Source organism: Cervus elaphus, chromosome 23 (genome assembly GCF_910594005.1).
Source record: "Cervus elaphus chromosome 23, mCerEla1.1, whole genome shotgun sequence".
Classification (NCBI taxonomy): Eukaryota; Metazoa; Chordata; class Mammalia; order Artiodactyla; family Cervidae; genus Cervus; species Cervus elaphus.
Window position 1 is genome coordinate 26346169 of NC_057837.1, and position 21719 is coordinate 26367887.

A 21719-nucleotide genomic window follows, 5' to 3' on the forward strand; every position below is an offset into this window, starting at 1 on the left:
ATTATTGTTTCGATGATGTTCTCAGGGTCACATTCATTCACTTATCGATGACTGTGCTTCTGCAGACGTTGCATCACCCGTGAATGGGTTCTTCTGTCCACCTGCCTTTTGCAGTCTTGCCCTTAGCATCTCCCACCTTCTTACCCATCATATATTCAGTCAGTTATTTAGCCCTTCAGTTATCTGCATCACTAATTCTCATCACAGCCAGGGAGTTTTCATTGCACTTGGTAAGTCAGATAATCATACAGATAAAATCTTAGATATTTGAAATTTACTTTTAATTTGACAGATATTTAGGATAAATGCAGTGCCTCCAGACAACTGAGTAGAAGCTATGCATCAGCTATTTCTAAATCTGTCCATGAAATTTTTTTCACAGTCTTTCTCATGACTTCACCTTGAAAAAATAAGGGAAGGGATGACTGAAGGTTTTAAATGGGAGAGAAGGGGTCATTAAGCTTGAATGTGTCAAACTTCACTCAGAAAATGTAAAAAGGGCAAAAAAGTAGAGGAACTAATCATCTTTGTCCATATTGAAATTGCTGGTTTTCATACCAAGAATATCTGCTTGTTTATATAAAGGTCAGAGGCTGATTTAAGGGTTATGCAAACACAAGAAATATTGGCAATGTTTTTTCTTTTAGTTTTCACTTAACTAATCATTGCTATATATGTACTATGCACTGCATAATATTTAATGAACTGCAGTCGAATTCCATAGACCCCATAGGAGAATCGATAACTTTGAAGTGTTCCCCACGACTTGTAGTCATGACTCATGTGGGCAGATCCTTCCATGAGGATCATTAACGCAGCTTGGTGACTTTGATATATTCCACACAATTTCACCTCTGAGAAGCATTTCCTCGTTTCCTTCAGGCAGTTGGGTCTCTGCCCAGGAAGCTCTTCCTGTCCTTGGTTCCTCTTCCTCTAATACCATTTCCTCTTTTATTTCACTCTGTTTAGAGATCTTGCTCCCTTAAGACAGTAAACAACTCCAGGGCACCAAACGTGCCTTACTTTTCATTCTAAGTCCAGTGGCTGCATACAACAGTTTAAGGTTTTACGTGAATAAAATACTCTCCAGTGTTATTAATCTCAGTACATAGATACAAGTGTTGCAGGTGGCAGAAATTGACACATTGTGCTAAACTAAACGAAAACTAATAGCACATCCTCTTATTTTGAGACATTATCATCCTTGTTCTTTAGCATCTTTTAGCATCCCTGGGTAGTATCTCTTTGTCTTTGTAAGCTAAGTTGCTAGTGTCTGACTGTTTGCATCCCCATGGGCTGTAGCCCACTAGGCTCCTCTGTCCATGGCAATTCTCCAGACAAGAATACTGGAGTAGGTTGCCATGCCCTCCTCCAGGAGATCTTCCTGACCTAGGGATCGAACCCTTGTCTCAGGCATCTCCTGTATTAGCAGGTGGGTTCTTTACCACTCGCACCATCTTGGAAGCCAGTATCTGTTTAGTTAATTCCAGCAGAATAAATTGCCAAATTCTCATACCAGAAGGATTAACAATACAGATAAGAAGTGGCATGGCTTAGGTCAGGCTTGGGTTCCTTTCTGTTTTTTTCTATCCTCAAATGACAGCCCCACTCTGACCAGTTTCCTCATAACCATAGATCCTCAAAATCTCAAGGTTGAGAGAGTATGCAGAGCATGAATCCTTCTTGAAAATGGTGCACTGTTTATCAGCAATCCCCTGATAAAAATAATCTTACTTCTCAATGCTGCCCATTCCACCTTCTGTCAAAAAGTTCGCCCTTATATGGACCAGAAATCTATTTCTCTTTTAATTCTACCCATCGATCCTAGGTTTTTTATTTCCTTGCCCTGAAAACTAGTCTAACTCCTCTTTCCAATATCTGAAGACAGCTGATTAAGCATCCGATGTTTGTTCCAGGGTTCCTCCTGTGATGCTGTTTCAGGCGCTCTCTCCTGGTTGATCCTATCAAGAGGTGTGATACACATTAGTACTGTACTGTAGGACCTCAAAACCCATCCACTGACATGGATTTAAACATCCTCAGTGCATAAGCCCTTGCACATGGGTTAGTAGTTTTGTCACGTAGAAAGAAACAGATCAATTGAGAAACCTTTAAAAGCGTTAATGAAGGGAGACTGAAAAGTTTGTTGTAATTTTAGATAAGTATTAAAACTGTAATGACTTCACTGTTGTTTATCTTTCGCTAAAAGAGACTTGGCAGTGGAGACTGAGTTCAATTAGCACTCTGCAGTAATGCTTGCTGGGAGGCAAGGAAAGTAGAATTTAGTTGAAAGTTGGTTTCACTACAGCATAATCGCCCATAGATGTGTGCACTTTCACAGACATTAATTCCTCAGATTTCAGTTTTAACATTTTTTTTGAGATGTTTCTTGGGCTGAGCATCAGTGAAGAACATCATTCCTTTGTGTTAGAGTAGTTTTTAGGACTGTGAATAATAAATTCAAAACTCTAACTTATCTAATAATTGCATGTTCCTTTTTGCCAGTGCAGGTGTTTGACTAAGGATTATGAAAAGCGTCCAACAGTGTCAGATCTTTTACAGCATACATTCATTACTCAAGTTGAAGGCAAAGATGCGGTATTACAAAAACAACTCACAGAATTCATTGGCATTTATCAGTGCACGGGAGGCACAGAAAAGGCCAGGTAATCAAATAATATTTTGACTCCAAAAGTCCAAAGATCATCTAAAGAGTCTGACAGCTTTATAATGCAATGGTTGTTAAGGTGAGGAAAGAATTTCCTGGTTTAATTATTTCGATTCCCTGGTTGTGGTTTGGAGATAAGGTGCTATTTGCATGAAGTGAACGTCTCAAGTTGAGTTGCATCCTGATATCGATAACATTACTGGAAGCGTTTCTTAAACAACTTCTTCATAACAAAGAATGTAAACTTCAGTAGGTGATTAGTATTGGCTTGTATTTTCTTGTATTTTTCTCCTCTTCTGTGAAGTAAGATACCTTAGATGTGAGATTTAAAAATGACCATAACACTTGAAATATTTTTTGACACTATTGTTTTTGGTATCATTTTCCCTGGTTGAATTATATTCAAAAATCATTTTTAATGATCTATTATGTACAGTTTTCATAATATGAACTATTTTTACTGCTTATAGATAGTATATATGTTTATTTTAGGAAGTTTAGAAGGTACATAGAAGTATACAATGTAAAATCAATTATAAAATTTAAATCTATACCTTCTAGTATCTTATTATTGGAAATACATTTAAAAACAAAATTGAAATATATGTATCCTGGAGCTTGCCTTCTTTCACTGACTAGTGAAAGAATATTCATATTCATATATTTAAATATCCTTCTACCACAAATTAAAATGTTTTAAATTTTATATTGGAGTATAGTTGATTAACAATGATGTTTTAGTTTCAAGTACACAGGAAGGTGATTCAGTTATACGTATACATGTATCTGTTCTTTTTCAAGTTCTTTTCTCATTCAGGTTATTACACAATATTGAGGAGAGTTCCCTTTGCTATTCAGTAGATCCTTGTTATCTATTTTAAATATAGCAATGTGTACATGTCAATCCCAAACTGCTCTAATCATCCCACTTGTCCCAACATATGTGATTTTTAAACCACAGTATAAGGCAAATTTGAGACACATTTCAAAGGATTAACAAATGAGAGATGAATTTTAAAAATTGTCCAGACTTTTAGTGCTACAAGTGCCTGGTTCAAGCTGTCAATTATTTATCTAAGTGTGGGACTTTATGTAATGTACATTCACTAGAATGGGATTTTGATTTTACCAAAAGAAAAGAAAAGGAAGCAGAAAAATCAATAGGAAATAATAACAGGGTTCTTTCACTGCAATACAATACATCTCCCAATTTTACTTTCTATTTTCTGGGCAAGATAATTTTCCTCTAAAGTCTCTGACAATGTCATGGTGAGAATTACTCACCCTTAATACACAGGACTTCTAAAATGCTATCCTGACTGCTCTCATAATAAATCCTTTTCATTCCCATCTCCACATGTGTGTTTCAAAGAAACTTGCTTCAAACTCAACCAGTCCAACATGAAGCCTGTGCTGTCCCACCCCAGATTAGTTCTTTGTTCCCTTTATTTTTAGTGGCACCAGCACTCACCCCATGCTGCTGCTGCTAAGTCGCTCAGTCGTGTCCGACTCTTCGCGAACCCATGGACTGCAGCCTACCAGGCTGCCCCGTCCATGGGATTTTCCAGGCAAGAGTACTGGAGTGGGGTGCCACTGCCTTCTCCAGTCACCCGATAACCACCAGAAATCTCAGGATTTCTGCTGGGTACCCTCCTGCCATTGGTTCTAAAAGGTAAACTACAGATACGCCAAGACAGATTGGGGCAGTAATCTTGAATACCTTTTGCTTTTCCTTCGTATTTCTTCCTATCTTTTAAACTATTGTTATTTTTTCAAAAGTGGGGAAGTTGGTCCTTATTATGTTTAATTATCAAAGCATTTAGTGGCTATTGTTGGATTTTGAAATGAGCCTATTGACATATACAGTTATTTCTATATTTTTGTGGGATGTTTTAATTGGTGTGTGTGTGAGAGCGCACATGCATGCATGTGCATACTTCTAAGTATATTTGATTTTGAAAAATTCAAATCTCATTTTGGCCAAAATAAGGGGTTGAACAAATTTTCCTTGGAAGATCTAGGAGAAAAGGTCTCATCAAGGCATGAGCTGATGGCAGTGTCCATCCAAGATCAATAACCTGGAAAGAGACTGATGAAACCCTGGGAAGGTAGTAAGCTCCCGTCTAGGACCAGGAAATTTAGAAAAGAAATGATCACGTCTCCTTCCCCACCTGAGATATCTTCTTATGCCTTTCTTCACCACTTCCCCTTCTGGAAAAGCTCCTAAATAAGGGCTGAATAGCTTTTAAACATGGTCTCCAGGAACTTTATAAGGAATAGATGACTGAATCAGTACTCCCTGGAGGACCATTATGAGCATTTTTGTTCCTAAGGAGTAATAAATAAATTCAAATAAACAAGAACAGGCAGTTGCTCACAAGCTTTTCTGTTTTACAACTCAACATTAAAAAAACTAAGATCATGGCATCCAGTCCCATCACTTCATGGCAAATAGATGGGGAGACAATGGAAACAGTGACAGACTTTATTTTCTTGGGCTCCAAAATCACTGCAGATGGTGACTGCAGCCATAAAATTAAAAGATGCTTGCTCCTTGGAAGAAAAGCTATGACAAACCTAGACAGCATGTTTAAAAGCAGGGACATTACTTTGCTGACAAAGGTCCATCTAGTCAAAGCTATGGTTTTTCCAGTGGTCATGTATGGATGTGAGAGTTGGACCATAAAGAAAGCTGAGTGCTGTGCTTTTGAACTGATGTTGAAGAAGACTCTTGCAAGTCCCTTGGACTGCAAGGAGATCAAACCAATCAATCCTAAATTTCCCTAAATTCAGGAAATCAGTCCTGAATATTCATTGGAAGGACTGATGCTGAAGCTGAAGCTCCAATATTTTGGCCTCCTGATGCAAAGAACTGATTCATTGGAAAAGACCTTGATGCTGGGAAAGATTGAAGGCAGGGAGAGAAGGGGAGGACAGAGGATGAGATGGTTGGATGGCATCACCGACTCGATTGACATGAGTTTGAGCAAGCTCTGGGAGTTGGTGATGAACAGGGAAGGCTGGTGTGCTGCAGTCCATGAGGTCACAAAGAGTTGGACACAACTGAATGACTGAACTGATCTTCTCCTTTCCTGAGTTCTTTGATTATTCTCTTAGGTAGATAAATTGCATCATCTCATGGTAATTTCCAGAAAGCCTCAAACCCTAGCTTCTTGCCTCTTGAACTTGAAGCCTAGTTCAGCTAGGTAAAATATACTTAGGTTGGTGTTTCTTTTCCTGGAAGGATTACATACATTTTCCCACCATCTCTGAGGCAGTGTGTATTGCTGTTAAAAGAACCAGGGCAATGACATTCCTCCCTTTGCTCCTGATTGGCTGCTTCTGCAGAGTGCCCATAAGGTTTTCATAATTTTGCCCAGCCGTGTCTTCTTGTCAGTCTTTCCATATCAGTTTTGCCTATACCCTGTGGTGTGTGAGAGCCCGCACCTCTGGCTCATGAGAGCCAACTGGGTCTTTGTTCTTTTCTTGTATTTTATGTGCTCAGACCACATCTGTGACCTCAGTCATGTGTATTCTGCGTTTTGTTGCTCTTCTTTCCTGATTTTCCTCCATTTCTTTTCTGAATCGAGCTGACTCAGTTTCTCCGTTGCCTACTTATCTCTTCATTAAAGCTTTGTGGCTCCTCTTAAAGATTTTTCTCTTTTATTGAGACATAATCTAAGAAATGTCTATGAGGGATGGAGAACTTTTTGTCTGAACTTTTCCCATGATTCCTTCATATGGCATATACTCTTCTTCTGTCTTTTGCTTATCACTCTTCCTCCTCCTTTTTTAAAAATTACAAATATGTGGTGATGAATCTCGTCTCAAGTGGGACTGGGAACAGCTGTGTTCTAGCCAAAAAAAAAAAGTGGGCATGATGGAAGGGTGAATTGGCAAGTCTTTAGTTTGAATTAGGTTGTTTCTCTTGAACATTCTCTCACCACATCTGTATTTTCTCTCTCTTGGCACATCTCCCCTCAATTTTGAACCTTGAAGAGGTCAGAGTACAGGGCCCTTAGTTGGAACGAGCCCAAGTAACACCACTGTATTCTCTATGGCCCATGACACAAACCCATCATGACCATCTTTTTATATCATCGTATAGCAACTGCCTCTTTTCCCTTTGTCTTGCCTCCCCCTGGCCACTGGCCACCCCTCTGTTGGACAAATATGTGATAGATCACTGTTCCCTGGTCTTCTGCACCTCCTCACCCTCTTGCTCTTTTGCGTGTTGATCTGGTCTTACCAAGACTTTCACATTTCCAGCATGGCCCAACCGTGCTCTGGGAACTGATAGGTCCAAGCAAGGCTCATTGGGTAGACCTATCAGGATGTATGCTTTTTTTTTTTTAAAGTCTCTATAAAGTATTGGTTGAGCACTAAAGAATTACATATTGGTCCTCAGCTTCTCTCATTTCAACACAGAGTTCACAGGATTTGGTAGTTGTGCTTTATAGACTGTGGTTTGGGACTGTGACCATTTCTGTTTCTCATAAAGGAAACTTCTCTCTACTTGCCATTCTTTTTGTTATTTAGCAAGCTTCCCTGGTGGCTCAGATGGTAAAGCATCTGCCTGCAATGCGGGAGACCCAGGTTCTATCCCTGGGTCGGGAAGATCCCCTGGAGAAGGAAATGGCAACCCACTCCAGTACTCTTGCCTGGAAAATTCCATGGACGAAGGAGCTTGGTAGGCTACAGTCCATGGGGTCGCAAAGAGTCGGATATGACTGAGCGACTTCACTAAGGGAAGGGAATGAGCTTCCCTGGTGGCTTGGTGGTAAAAAAATCCATCTGCACTGCAGGAGGTGCAGGAAATGTGGTTTTGATTCCTGGATCAGAAAGATCCCCTGGAGGAGCAAATGGCAACCCACTCCAGTATTCTTGCTCGGAAAATCCTGTGGATAAAAGAGCCTGGTGGGCTACAGTCCATGGGTGACAAAGAGTCAGACATGACTGAGCATGCAAGGAAAGAGATTGACTGCTCTATGATCTTAACTTGAACTGTGTCTTCTTAGTAAAGTAGGACAGGGTATGATGGATTAGATACAGTCACAATTTTTCCAGACAATTCTTGCATTAAGAGTGGGATTCTGTGTTGTTTATCCTTGAACCTGGCATTTTCTGTGACTTCCTTGGTGAATATAATAAAAGATAGAAGAAGTAGTCCTATGATATTTTTGAGCCTCGCCTTGCTGAAAGCACTGGGCAATGCCCAACCTGGCTAGAAAGGACTTCATGTGCTGAGGGAGCAGCAGGGGTTATCAAAGTGACTAACAGAGTATCAACTATTGACACCCACCTGAGCAAGAGCTGAGTCACAGGTGTGTCTGGCTGAAGCCAACTTGTCCGTGAGCAATTTTGAGACATACTTGTGGGGACTCTCTAAGGCCACAAGAGTCCTACACTAGCATGTGCAGGCAAAGGGCAAGAAAAATTTGATTACTAGTATTATGATCCTTTTTTACACTTTTTCACTTTCACTTTCATTATAACCCTTTGCTGTACCTTTAAGAGCTTCTCTGGTGGCTCAGATGATGAAGAATCTGCCTGTAATACAGGAGACCTGAGTTTGATCCCTGGGTCAGGAAGATCCCCTGGAGAAGGGAATGGCTACCCACTCCAGTATTCTTGCTTGGAGAATTTCATGGACAGTGGTGCCTAGCAGGCTATATAGCGCTTGGGTTGCAGAGTTGGACATGACTGAGCTGTACCCATAAGTGGTGTGGGACAGCCCACACCAGGAGACACTGTTCATTTCATATTTCACCTGAATGCTCTCATGCCCAAGCACAGAGACATGCCATGAATGGTGCCCCCTGGAGTTGTACCCTGTAGATTGTGGATGAGGAGCCTGAGAAGATTCTGAATACATTTGTTTTACAACACAAAAAAGAGTCCCATCTGTCATGCTAGCTATGTATATGTAATGTTAGCACAAATAAAGAATTGGATAGAGTAAAAGGCTGACCGTGGCTCATTCTTCATTATTTTGGTCCTAATTTAGTTTGAAAAATTTTGTCCTCCTGAGGACTTTCACGTAAAAATGCTTTCAGCAAGTCTTTATGAGGATGGAAACCTGTGATGTTTCTCTGAAGTTCATGTGGGCAGATTTATTGGTCATTTCCTTAATCTTTCTAACATCATTCAATGGAATATTGTTTTACATTAGCATTTAGTATTGCAATATGCTGGTTCATTAGAGGGAAACCTAAATTTTATTAGCTGTTAGGGCCACTTTACAAATGCTGAAAGCTTATATCAGATTCCCAAATTCCTATAATGTTCATGTTTCCACTGATGTTCTAGAAGTCATTGATTATTTTAATTATGGCATTATCCATTTTTAGCTGTTTTAATTTGACTCAAATTCTTACTTGTTCTTAAAATATTTGTACAATTATTTCCTATAGTTTTATAATTATTTTATCTAAAGAGGCTCTTGAAAGTGATCATATTTAATTTCATGACATAAAATGCTGTGAATACAACAAATGTATGCACTTAATTAGAGCAAAATATAACACAATTTTTAAAAAGAACAAAATTTCCCGAAAAATTCTGAATGTGTATCTTTTGGCCTTTCCCTTAAAGGCATTAGTCTTTTAAAAAAAAATTTAATTTAGAGAAGAAAAAAAAACCCTAAGAGATTATCAAGAGGCTTGACCTACTTACGAAGATTGCAAGAAATACTGCAGTATTGCCTCTCTGTGTCTTTTCTTTCAAATTAGCAATAGCCTAGGATTTGACTGCATCCATTTTGGGGATTATTGCTATAAAAAAAAAGACACATTTGCATAGGATTATTTACTGTTGAATTCTGCAGTGCCTCATAGGAGGCAGGACGCTGAATATAAACACTCCTAATTTTTTGGCAGCAAAGAGAGGTGAAAGAATTGAGTGGAGGGCAGGGCAACCATTTTCCCCGAGTGCCTTCACATTTGTAGTCCTCTAAATATATATAGCTTCCCTTGTGGCTTAGCTGGTAAAGAATCTGCCTGTAATGTGGCAGACCTGGGTTGGGAAGATCCCTTGGAGAGGGAAAGGCTACCCACTCCTGTATTCTGGCGTGGAGAATTCCATGGACTGTATAGTCCATGGGTCACAAAGAGTTGGACACGACTGAGCAAACTTGCACTGAACTGCAAATATATTTTTGCTCTCATATTAGGGGCCTTAGTAATAAGTATATTGAGAGTAACTCCCTGGAAAATTTGTACTTTAAAGTAGGGAAATCTGTTAACCATCTTTTTGCTGGGAAAGAGAGGAGAAATATATATATTTTTAAGATAGTAGTTAAGATTTAGAGCAGAAGATTTCAGCCTTTAAGTAGAATTCAGAATGACATGCCTCTCATCCCTTCCTGCCAGGCACGTAAAGCTTTATCTCTGGCTGCTCAGCTGTCCTAATCTTGTTTGCTTCCCCGTTTAGTTTTGTAATCTCTGCCAAAAAAAAAAAGTGCTGTATTTAACAGAATTTTTAGTTTTGGAAGATTATGATTCACTTTGAAGTTAGATTTTTATACATTTATATAAATACAGCTGGGTTTGTTTTTTTTAAGTGAAAGATCTGACATCACAATCCCCAGTGTTTTGTCAAAAAGAAGGAAAGAAAGGAAGATAAATAGCTAACTATGGCGATTCCAGTCTTGGAAATAGAAATTGCAATAGAATACTATGACTTCATGGTTGTTTCTTCTATAGATTTGACTGTACTACAATATCCCATCAAAAACAGTATGTGTCTATTAACTATGTAAGTATATATTATGTATATACTTATAAAATGCAAATATATAAAATTTAAATACATTACCTGCACAGCCCAGCCTAAAATGTGGGTGTTGTTCCCTGTCCATGGATGAAAATGCAGCTCTCCTGTATTTAGTAAAACCCAGTAGAGGGTAGTCATCATTTCTGTTTGGGACAATGTGATATGCCAATTAAACATGAAAGTAGAGTTATCCAGTAGGGAGTGGATATAGGAGTCTGGGCTTTAGGGGAGAAACCCATGTTGGAGATAGTCATTGTCATTTGCTTATAGAGGTATTTAGTGCTGTGACACAAACGAGGTCACTGAATGTGAGGATTTAGGAATTTAGTAGGGCGAGAGGAGCCAGAAAAAGTGATTGAGGGATTGTGGCCCGTTAGGGAGGAAGAGCAGGGGAATGTGGTTGGTTGAGAAGCACATAAACTCAGTGTTTCAAGGAGGAAACAGTTAGTTCTGCCAGAGTGCTGAAAATTTTAAAAACTGGAGTAATAATGAGTTTGGACACACAAATTCTTCAGTGGCCTCAGCCAGATCCTCTCAACGGAGTGGGGTGGAAGGCAGCCCCAGGTAAGAGCATTCTCATTAAGGAGAGGAATGAGGTGAAGAAGAGATAAGGAATATGAACTACTCTTTAAGAAGCTCAGCTGTAACAGGGGAGAGACAGGGCAGTAGCTGGAAGGCCCTGAGGGTCATAGGAGAGATTTTTTTTTTTAAAGATAAGAGATACTAGAGCACTTTGTACGCTGAAAGAGGGCGAGGTTGATGCCACTGAGGAGATGAGAGCATCTCAGCAGTGATCCTGGAGAAAGCAGGTATGCCAGTGAAACAGCTGGCCTTTGCCCAGAGCAGGGACATGCGTCCTCGGCACCGAGAGCAGGCTGTGAGAATAAGAGGACACCAAGGTGAGATCCTGCTGAGTTGTTTAAGAATTATGAGCGTGTGAAAGGAATGAAAGGGGGTATCAAAATGTCACCAGTGGTTATCTCTAGGGGATACAGTTACAGGTGATTTGTTTTCTTATACTTTTTTTGGTATTCAGTTTTTTAAAAAAATCTAAGAATATTTTATATACTTGTAAAAATGAATGTGATAAAGATAATCGTACACTCTCCCTGACCCTTCATGCTATCATTCCTCAGAAAGTCAGACTACATGCGACTCATCAGCTGTGTTTATTCTCATTTTTTTCAAGTATTTATTTATTAATATTTATTTGGCTGTGCCAGGTCTTAGTTGCGGCACTTGAGCTCTTGGTTGCAGCATGTAGAATCTAGTTCCCTGGCTAGGGATTGAACCCAGGCCCCCTGCATTGGGGGCATGGAGTCTTAGCCTCTAGACCACCAGGGAAGTCCCTGTGTTTGTTGGAACCAGATCGCTTTGCTGTACTGATGTCTGTCCTACAGCTACTTAACTCTGCACATTGAAGGGATTGTGCTACCCCATCTTTACAACAAGAACCTACTTACGGAAACCATCTCTGCTCTTGGTTGTCTGTAAGCTAAGCGTGAGAAGAAAGCTGTCAGGAACTCTTGGCAGATGGGGGAATCACCAAACATTCTTGGCAAACACAGATGTCAGTTTCATGTCAACATCTAAAACCAGGTCACTCTAAAAAATGGCGAGGAGTCACATTCACACCAGAAACAGACACGATTTCTCAATGGGAACATTTTTCTTCGGCCTCCAGATAATTATGTACAAAAGAGGAAGGGCTGTGTGAATGAACAGGGCCATTGAAAGTGTCTTGGAGCTGGGTACTGATGACATCTGTCACTCCAGTCATCGCCAAAGCTGATCTGCTCTTCTGGCTCGTCCAGCTGGGGTGTACTTCTTTCTTAGCATCATTTCAAAACTGCACAATTGGCCAAAAGGGTCAAACTGAAGATCGATAAAAACTAGTCTTCCAGGGCACAGTTGTGAGAGCCTGTATGCCCATGGGTGTTACCAGTTGTGACTTTGTTAGTGGAGTTTAAAGATGTCTAAGGATGCTAAAACAAAAGCATTGATTAGATTTCTGTTTAACAAAGGATTTCTGTACTATCCCAGTGGCTCCTGAATCACCTTAGAAGATAGAGCTTGATATTTAGAAGAGAATATTTAACCAAAGTAAAAGCAAATAAAACTGTGCATTACAATAGTACAACTGAATAGTAAGGGTAAAAATTTAACATGCAACAGCAAGAGTTCTTTCTTTTTTTCAGTGTAGAACTGAAATACAAGTGAAGCTATACTAACCACCCCAGCGGGTATTTCTGACCTTTTGACAACATAGAAAGGAAATATTTGTAGTTTAAAGCTATGTCTCCCCAGTCATACAGAGTAAATGAGAAATATAATCTGGTTAACAAGCTGTACTTTTCACAAGAAGACAAAAATCTTATTGGAGGAGTGCTCTTTTCACAAGAGGACAAAAATCTTACTGGAAGTATGCTGACTTTGCCTTCTCCAAGTCTTACAGAAATTAAATCTTTAATAAAGTAACAAGAATGCAAATTAATTCTGTAAAATGAAGGCAAAATGAAAAGGTAAAAAATGTAGAAGTATCTTGAAAGATAGGGTAATGATGAAGATTAGACAATTTCCTTTGACAAATAATTATCATTCGTTTATTCATCCTGCACATATATTGAGTACTTACTATGTTCCAGCTACTATTTTAGGTGTTTAAAATGTGTGTTCCATATGAGTACAGACTTTAATCTGTCTTCATAGCTTTATCCCAGCTCTGAACAGTGCCTGAAACATAATAGATGCTCCAGAAATTTAAATATTTTGTTGAATGAATGCAGTACTAGTTGTTGAAATGTACAGTTTAAGGCTCTACCATATTTTGTGTGTATGTATGTGTGTTTGGGGTGGGGGAAAGTCTGACAAATCAGAGCAGGCATGGAGATCTCATATTGATCCCTTGCTGACCTCCCTTTTCACAATTCTTAAATTTAAAATTTAAAATTAAACGGGGGATTTCCTAGGTGGTCCAGTGGTTAAAACTAGGTGCTTCCCACACAGGGGATGCGAGTTTGATCCCTGGTTGGGGAGCTAGGATCCCACATGCAGCGAGGTATGGCCAAAAAATAAAAATAAGGATAATAAAACAATTTTAAAAGAAATACTAAAAAAATGAAAGAGAATTGGACTGAATATCATTTAGTGTCTTTTCTCACTTTTACACCCTATGACGTGGTCAACTGTGTAACTTGTAAAATATCAAGACAGTATTGTTGATTCAACTAATCACGCCTCTTGAGAGAGTGTGAGTGTGAGTCCCTCACTTGTGCTCCTTTGGTGTCACAGCTATAAGCTGCCGGTTTTTTGGCCCCGTTGTCTCTATTATGTTTAAGACGCAACCAAGTAACAGGGTGCTGACGGTACTTTCTGGAGCAGTCCACAGTGAAGGCTGTGTCCTGCAGTCACTGGCGGTGCAGATACACAGACATGGGAGAAATAGAAACAGGCAGTCCTGGTGGCCAGGAGACTTCTGTAGTTAAGCTGACCTCAGGGCTAGCAGGGCCAGACCTCCTAGCAGTGGGAGATGGGGTGGGGTCGGGGTGGGGGGTGGAGTATGCTGGAGTATGCAGACACCGACAGGGGCCTTTTCACCACCTTCCTCCAGCACCTGTGACTGATAAAGTCTGAGCACTGCAGTGACCCAGGGAGAGAAACAAAGGAAGGGTTGTTTGCTGATATAATGCAAAATTCCTGTGAGATACTACCCTCAGGATAGACAGTCCTTCAGAAGCAATGATGTTCATGAATCCTCCATTAGCAAGGCCTGGGGCCACATTTTCTCACTCTCTACTCAGTTCACGCTGATTTTAGTATTGTGTTTTTACAATTCATGTTTGGAGAGGGTAGAGGGTCACCTCTGGGACAAAAAGAGTGAAGACAACTAAATACAAAACAAGTAGAAATAGAAATTAAATATAACTTAAATGTTATAATTCAATATAACTTAGAAGTAAGTATTAAATATAAAATAAATTAAATATAATATTAAATAAGCATAAACAGTGAGGGCTCAGACTATGACCACAAATGGAAAAATAAAATAATTAAAATTTATAAAACATAGCAGTATGAATCTGCTGTATGAATCACTGTATGAATCACTTTACATGTATTCTATCATTTAATCTTTTAATATCTGTATGAAATAAGTCATTATTATTTCCATTTTGTTTCTGAAGAAGCAGAGTAAGTTCCTTGCCCAATGCCACATGGACAATAAGTGGTAGGGCCACAGTTGGAATAATAATAGCAATTATATGTAAAGCATTTCCATATGCCCATTCTAAATGAAAGTTTCATAAGACATAATCCATTTTGTTTGTCCTCACAAAATCTTTTGTTATTTGATCTGAGCATTCAGATTCTGGAGCCCAGCCTCTTAACTGTAACATTGGTATCATTAATACTATGATGTAAACAAAGGAAAGGATTTATATAACTTCACAAATAACTTTTGCTTATATAACCACCTCAGAATTCAGTTCAGTGTTAACAGTTTATTGGTCAGTCTGTTCCTCCCTGGCTTTCTGGCTATTATTGCTACCTGGTTGGCCATGCCTCATGTACCTTGGCTCCTCTACCCTTCCACTGGAAAAAATATAAATAAAGGAGTTATGCTCTAGAGTAGGGCCAAACCATCTTTTAACTCCCCCAATGAAGTCTTTACAAATGGTAAAAACCTAGATTTTCAAAGTCATGAAAATGGCTTTGGATCTTCTCTTCAAAATGAAGCAGTCGGCCACATGCTGCATAGTATGCCTATCAATTCACCAACTTCATTTGACAGAGAATTCCAGGCCTGGAAGCCAACAAAGATTATGTGATTCAGCTATTTTTGTTTTTAAAATTTTAAAAACATTTTCTGTTTTGGACCATTTCTTGTAAGTCTTTATTGAATTTGTTACAGTGTTGCTTCTGTTTTATGTTTTGGTTTTTTGGCCACAAGGTATGTGGGATCTTAGCTTCTCATGTGTGCATGCTCAGTCACTTCAGTTGTGTCAAACTTTGTGATCCTATGGACTGTAGCCCACCAGGCTCCTCTGTCCATGGGATTCATCAGACAAGAATCCTGGAGGGGGTTGCCATGCCCTCCTCCAGGGGATCTTCTTGACCCAGGAATCAAACCCGTGTCTCCTGCATGGCATGGCTTTTTACCTACTGAACCACCTGGGAAACCCCTTAGCTCCACAGCCAGGGATCAAACCCATAGCCCCTGCATTGAAAGGCAAAGTCTTAACCACTGGGCCACCAAGGAAGTCCCTTATTCAGTTATTTTAATATTAGTGGACTAGGTAAGGTTATTAACTTCCAACATTTTTTGGTGATAATATCTCTTTAGAAAGTGATGATAGTGATAAATTTATCTTCCCAAATTGAAATAAATAAGCCTAAAATGTGTGTGTTCAGTACAAGATCATTCTTCTAATATCTCATGGTATCTCATATTCAGTGTTTGTTCTTTGAGTTTTAAGAGTTCTTGATATATTAGATTTATTCATTCTTTGTCCATTCTACATATTGCAAATCTTTTCCCCAATTTTTAAATTTGTGTTTTTATTATACTCATTAAAATTATCTTGTCAAATCTCTTCCATCTTTAATTCTTTTTTTGTCTTTTCATACTTACAAATTCCATGCTTACTGCATTATTACACAACTGTTCTTTTGCATCTTTTCCTAGAACTTTTATGATGACATTTTGAATCTGTAAGTTTAAATCCATCTGGAATTAATTTTTGCTTAAAGTAAATACATGATTCCAAAAATTTTAACCAGCTGTTCCAGCATAATTTCTTGAATTTTTTTCTCTACTAATTTGAAATGCCACATTTATCATATAATAAGTTCTTAGAATAGATGACCCTACATTGCATTCACTACTAGAATTTTAACTTTTCTTAGCTTTTTTTTAACCTAGTGATAATGTTTATTTCTGAAGTATAGTTAAATGATTTTTTTTAATGAAAACATGCTACTCCATCCTATTGTTTCCATACTCTGCCCTTTGATTAAAATATTCCACTGGCTTCCCGTGGTGCCTGGAGTCCTGCCTCACCCTGGACCACTGTCTCTCCATCTGTTTCAGCTGCAGGGTCTATCCCTGAGTCCAGATTTTAGGCATGCCTTTCCCCCTTTTTCCCATCAGATATCAGTCTGCCAGCCTCCCCACTCTCAGGTAAAAGTTTCTGGTAAAACTGAATCACCAAATCAAATTCTGTGAATAGTGTGTGCATTGGGGCAAGAGGTGAGAAAGGTGGTAGGTCAGATAAGTTTTGGTGCCTAAGCTGACTTTACTGTTCAAAGACTTCTCAGAATTGGGATGTGAATCAACAGGGAAGGATGCAGGACTGGTCACTAAGTGATACTATCATTTGCACACCCACTGGTTTGATGGGGCTCAACATTGCAACTCAAGCCCCCAAATGTAGTTTACACTTTCGTATTCTTGATGCAATGCTTGGTCTCTGCCCACAAGTTTCTCCTAGCCTGGTGAGAAGGGGAATATACCTAATTCTTCTCAGTGTTGCATTTTCACTGGAAAATCCTACAACAGCTTCACAGCAAGGGTGATATTTGAGCCTGACTTTGCATGATAAATAGAATTTTGCCAGACATGGAAGGAAATTCATTCCAGGCAGAGGAAACAAAATGAACAAAGCACAGGATCTTGAAAATATGGGGTATCTTAGGGAATATTCTAAGAGTGCTGGAAAGGTTGCAACAAGCCTCTGAAGGTCCATGAATTCCATACCAAGGAATTTTTAAGTTATACTACAGAAGATTCCCCTGGAGAAGGACATGGCAACCCACTCCAATATTCTTGCCTGGAAAATTCCATGGACAGAGGAGCCTGGCGGGCTACCGTCCACGGGGGTCATGAAAGAGTTGGATATGCTATAGTGACTAAACAAGAAGAAGAGTAAAAGGGGACCCATCGAGAGCGATGACTTTGAGTGAGTGAGAGGAGATGGAATCTAGTGCATAGAATGGGCATCTGGCCATAGATAGAGGGGGACAATTATCAATAATGGCTTAATTCTCTGGTGGTGGTGGTGGTTTAGTTGCTAAGTCCTGTCTGACTCTTGCAACCCCGTGAGCTGTAGCCTGCCAGGCTCCTCTGTCCATGGGATTCTCCAGGCAAGAATAGTGGAGTGGGTTGCCATTTCCTTCTCCAGGGGATCTTCCTGACCCAGGAATTGAACCCAGGTCCCCTGCATTGCAGGCAGATTCTTTACCAACTGGACTATGAAGGAACCTCTGATTCTCTGAGAAACCATTATAGTTTGGTGAAGAAATAGTATGATTCTTACTATCCTTCATAATCTATGTATTCCTTCCCCTTTTACTGTTGAACAAATTCAAATGCTTAACAATCTGTCCAAAAACACTGAATGTAGTTCCAATTATTTACAATAATGTAAATAAGAGGATGATGCTTTCATGTCTAGAAGAATCAAAACAGACCCTTGTGTTTACCTCAGCAACTTCTCCAGACCTCATGTCAAATCCAGATCTTTTATGCCGTTATCAGAATAACTGAAATGTTTCACTTTGAAAATACACTTCCTTGTACCTAAACTCAATCTTCTATATATATGCATTTTACCTTTTGAAAGTCCCCAGTGTGGCTTATTTTCTATTTCCCTTAAATTCTGCTAAGCAATAATTTTTAAAATTATCATTTCTTGACCACCAGTGACCTAACACTACCTCAGACAAAAATGGAAATATAATGAATGCAAATCTCCCAACTCATCACTTTGTAACAGATTAAATCACACATTGGAATTTAGAGAAAACGTTAAAGAATATTATATGTAAGATAGGGACTTACCTGGATGTCCAGCAGTTAAGACAGTGCTTCCAATGGAAGCAGTTAAGACTGTGCTTCCAATGCAGGAGGCGCAGGTTTGATCCCTGGTCAGGGAACTGAGATCCCACATGCTGTGCAATGCAGCCAATAAATAAAATAAATAAAAATATTTAGGATAGCTCTTGATGGAAATAATGAACTCCTCTGATCATCCATGAAGTAAGTTTGACTTGTTGCATTTTCCCAGTGGAGAGGAGAAAACATAAAATACATGAGGCTGTTTTCTGGTAAGCTGTTATTGTCAAATTTAAGTAAATTAGCTTTATGGAGGTTTTTCAGTCTCTTAGTATCTATATTTGACTTTAGTGTGATCAGTAATAAGTTCTCAAATCAGAAAGGTTTTCCTTTTCATCGTTCCTCAGACATGAACGTCTTTACACCAAGAAAAATAACTTCAGCAAACCTTTAATTTCCAGTCTCAAGGATGTAGATGATTTAGCAACTCTGGAAGTTCTGGATGAGGTAAGAAACTCAGTTTAATTAAGCCTTCTATCTATTTTTAAAAATTTATAGAAGTGATTTGAGCAGGAAGTTCTTTGAATGGCATCTGTAGGTTTCATGCTTTCTTCTTCTTTTAGTTTCCTGGTCATCTCTCCTGTCCTCAGTTTTTCTGTGCATAACTCACATTTCCAGATCTCCCCAGCCCAGTGTCAACTTCTTCTTATGTTTTATACTCAAATCACAAAGATGCTAGTTCCCACAAGCTTGAGTTGCTTAGATTACAGTCCTGAGTTTTCTTCGGAAGTCTCAAAAGAATGATTTACTGTAATCAGAAAACCATTTGCCTTTTACCCCACCATCTGGCTTCTCTGATGGTTCAGATGGTAAAGAATCTGCTTGCAGTGCTGGAGATCTGAGTTCAATCCCTGAGTCGGGAAGATCCCCTGGAGAAGGGAATGACTACCCACTCCAGTATCCTGCCTGGAAAATTCCATGGACAGAGGAGTGGACTACAGTCCATGAGGTCACATAGAATTGGACACAACTAAGGGACTTTCACTTTTTTTTCTTTCCACCATCTGGCACAATCCCTCCTTTCCCTCTTCTGTTTCACATTCAATGGCAGGACCCAAAGCCTCTTAGGTACCTCAAGAGCCCATCTTTACCATGGTCTGTGGACCCCTTATGGGATCACAGAGTCCACCTTTTAGGAAATGAATTCTTCTTGAAACTCCTTGTCCCAATGACCTCAGAAATGTTTCACACATCTCTTGTGAAGGTGTAAGTCCAAACCAGTAAATTATGGCCTCAGCCTCTTTTCCCTCATCTCCTTTCATTTCATATAATCACATCATTAGAAAAATAAAAGACTCCTTTTCAGCAAAAGGTTGGAATCACTATCCTGCCTGATCCACAGATTTTTATTTTTTAATACTTCTGAGGCATACCTGAGCATTTTGCTTAAAAATGCAAGAAATCAGAAGGCATTTTCTGAACAGAAGTAGTCATTTGGTAAATTTAGGGTTGCATAAACAACTCAAGTGCTTCATCAGAATAATCTCTCTTCAGAAAGTCAAACATCTCATAATCAAATAGTGTTTGCAAGTCAGAGGTTTGACAACACCTTTATGAATCTTTGTGTATCACATTTTCCAATGTTGTGAATTCCTAGGCTTGTGGATTATAAAGAAGACTTTGCTAATCATGTGGCCAACCTACATATTGAACACTGGGTTAGTTTCTATTAACTGTATTTTTTATGTGTGTGTCTCTTTTTTGACCGAAGTATATAAGATCTTTTGTTTTTGTGTCATATACTATAAATGATGATTCCTGGCACTATTAAAATTGATTCCATATACTTCTCTATACTTTTTACTCTGTTTCAAAGCCAAATATTTTAGTGAAGGACCAAGACATTTCACAGAGCCCTTGACTAACCTTGATTTGGAATCACATCACATTCACTATATCTTCCTTTCTCTATTGTAGTGTTCTTTCTCTTTACTTCATCTACTGTATTTACTTATTTCCTTGAAAGCATTGTGTGTTTATAATCCCTATAACTTAATGTGTTCTATGGAAAACACAGATTGCAGTGACATTTTTCTATGTCTTTTTTTTTTTCATTTATTTTTATTGGTTGGAGGCTACTTTACAATATTGTAGTGGTTTCTGTCATACATTGACATGAATCAGCCATGGATTTACATGTATTCCCCATCCCGATCCCTCCTCCTATCTCCCTCTCCACCCGATTCCTCTGGGTCTTCCCAGTGCACCAGGCCCGAGCACTTGTCTCATGCATCCAACCTGGGCTGGTGATCTGTTTCACCATAGATAATATACATGTTTTGATGCTGTTCTCTCGAAACATCCCACCCTCACCTTCTCCCACAGAGTCCAAAAGTCTGTTCTGTACATCTGTGTCTCTTTTTCTGTTTTGCATATAGGGTTATCATTACCATCTTTCTAAATTCCATATATATGTGTTAGTATACTATAATGGTCTTTATCTTTCTGGCTTACTTCACTCTGTATAATGGGCTCCAGTTTCATCCATCTCATTAAAACTCTTCTACGTCTTTTGAAAGAAAAGAAAATACCCATCAAAGGATAAGATAGTTGATGACCTGAGGTTATACTTCTTACTCTCAATAGATCTTTTTCTTTCTGATCCTGTTCCAGATTCCAGATGTTTTATTTATTTATCATTTATTTTAAAAATGATCATTGACCATCAATGATTTTTTAAGAGAAAGAAATTATTTTTATTTCATTATAGAATACAGTCTCAGAGCAACTTGAAAAGTGTTACTCCAGAGATCATATCTACATGTATGTGGGAGACATACTCATTGCTCTTAACCCATTTCAGAGTCTGGATATTTATTCGGCAGAGGTATGTGGTGTGACTTGTATTTTCTTACTTTGTACAAAAATTATATTCTTTAGATATTTAAATTAACTTAAACGATGGAGAAGGAAATGGCAACCCACTCCAGTATTCTTGCCTGGAGAACCCCATGGACAGAGGATCCTGGTGGGCTACAGCCCATGGGATTGCAAGAGTCAAACATGACAGCGACTAAACCACCACCAAATGATGCTAAATAAAATTTTAGCTAGTCCTTTGAATAAACAGTTAAGGGATTTCCTGGTGGTCAGTGGTTAAGACTCTGCATTTCCCCTGCAGGGAGCATGGGTTTGATCCCTGAGCAGGCAATTAATATCCCACATGTTGTGCTGGGTAGCCAAAGAAATCATTGATCACAACAATGACCAAAATAACTGCAGGTTCAACTTTCAAAAACTTTTTAGAACCTTTGAGTAGTGGCCACACGCACATGGTTCTGAGCAGAAAATAGCTCTCAGCAGCCCCTGCAGCACCGATAAATAAATAATAGTTAAATGTGCAGTGCTAAGTCACTTCAGTCATGTCTGACTCTTAGTGACCCC

General features: G+C 39.0%; 1 protein-coding gene across 9 annotated transcripts in view; it reads left to right on the plus strand.

Annotated features, from left to right (window-relative positions):
* The window catches only part of MYO3A (myosin IIIA), a 179886-nt gene that overhangs the window by 60213 nt on the left and 97954 nt on the right, over nucleotides 1-21719 (plus strand). For 8 of the 9 annotated variants that reach the window (XR_006337117.1, XM_043884340.1, XM_043884337.1 and 5 more), the window contains 3 exons: nucleotides 2511-2666; nucleotides 18683-18782; nucleotides 21046-21162. Coding sequence is in view for 8 of the 9 variants with exons in the window: in XM_043884340.1 (XP_043740275.1) it covers nucleotides 2511-2666; nucleotides 18683-18782; nucleotides 21046-21162 (373 nt within the window). In the remaining variant the exon portion in view is untranslated. Of the gene's footprint in view, nucleotides 1-2505; nucleotides 2667-18682; nucleotides 18783-21045; nucleotides 21163-21719 lie in introns of those variants that run through there. The other variant, XM_043884343.1, reaches the window with a different exon arrangement.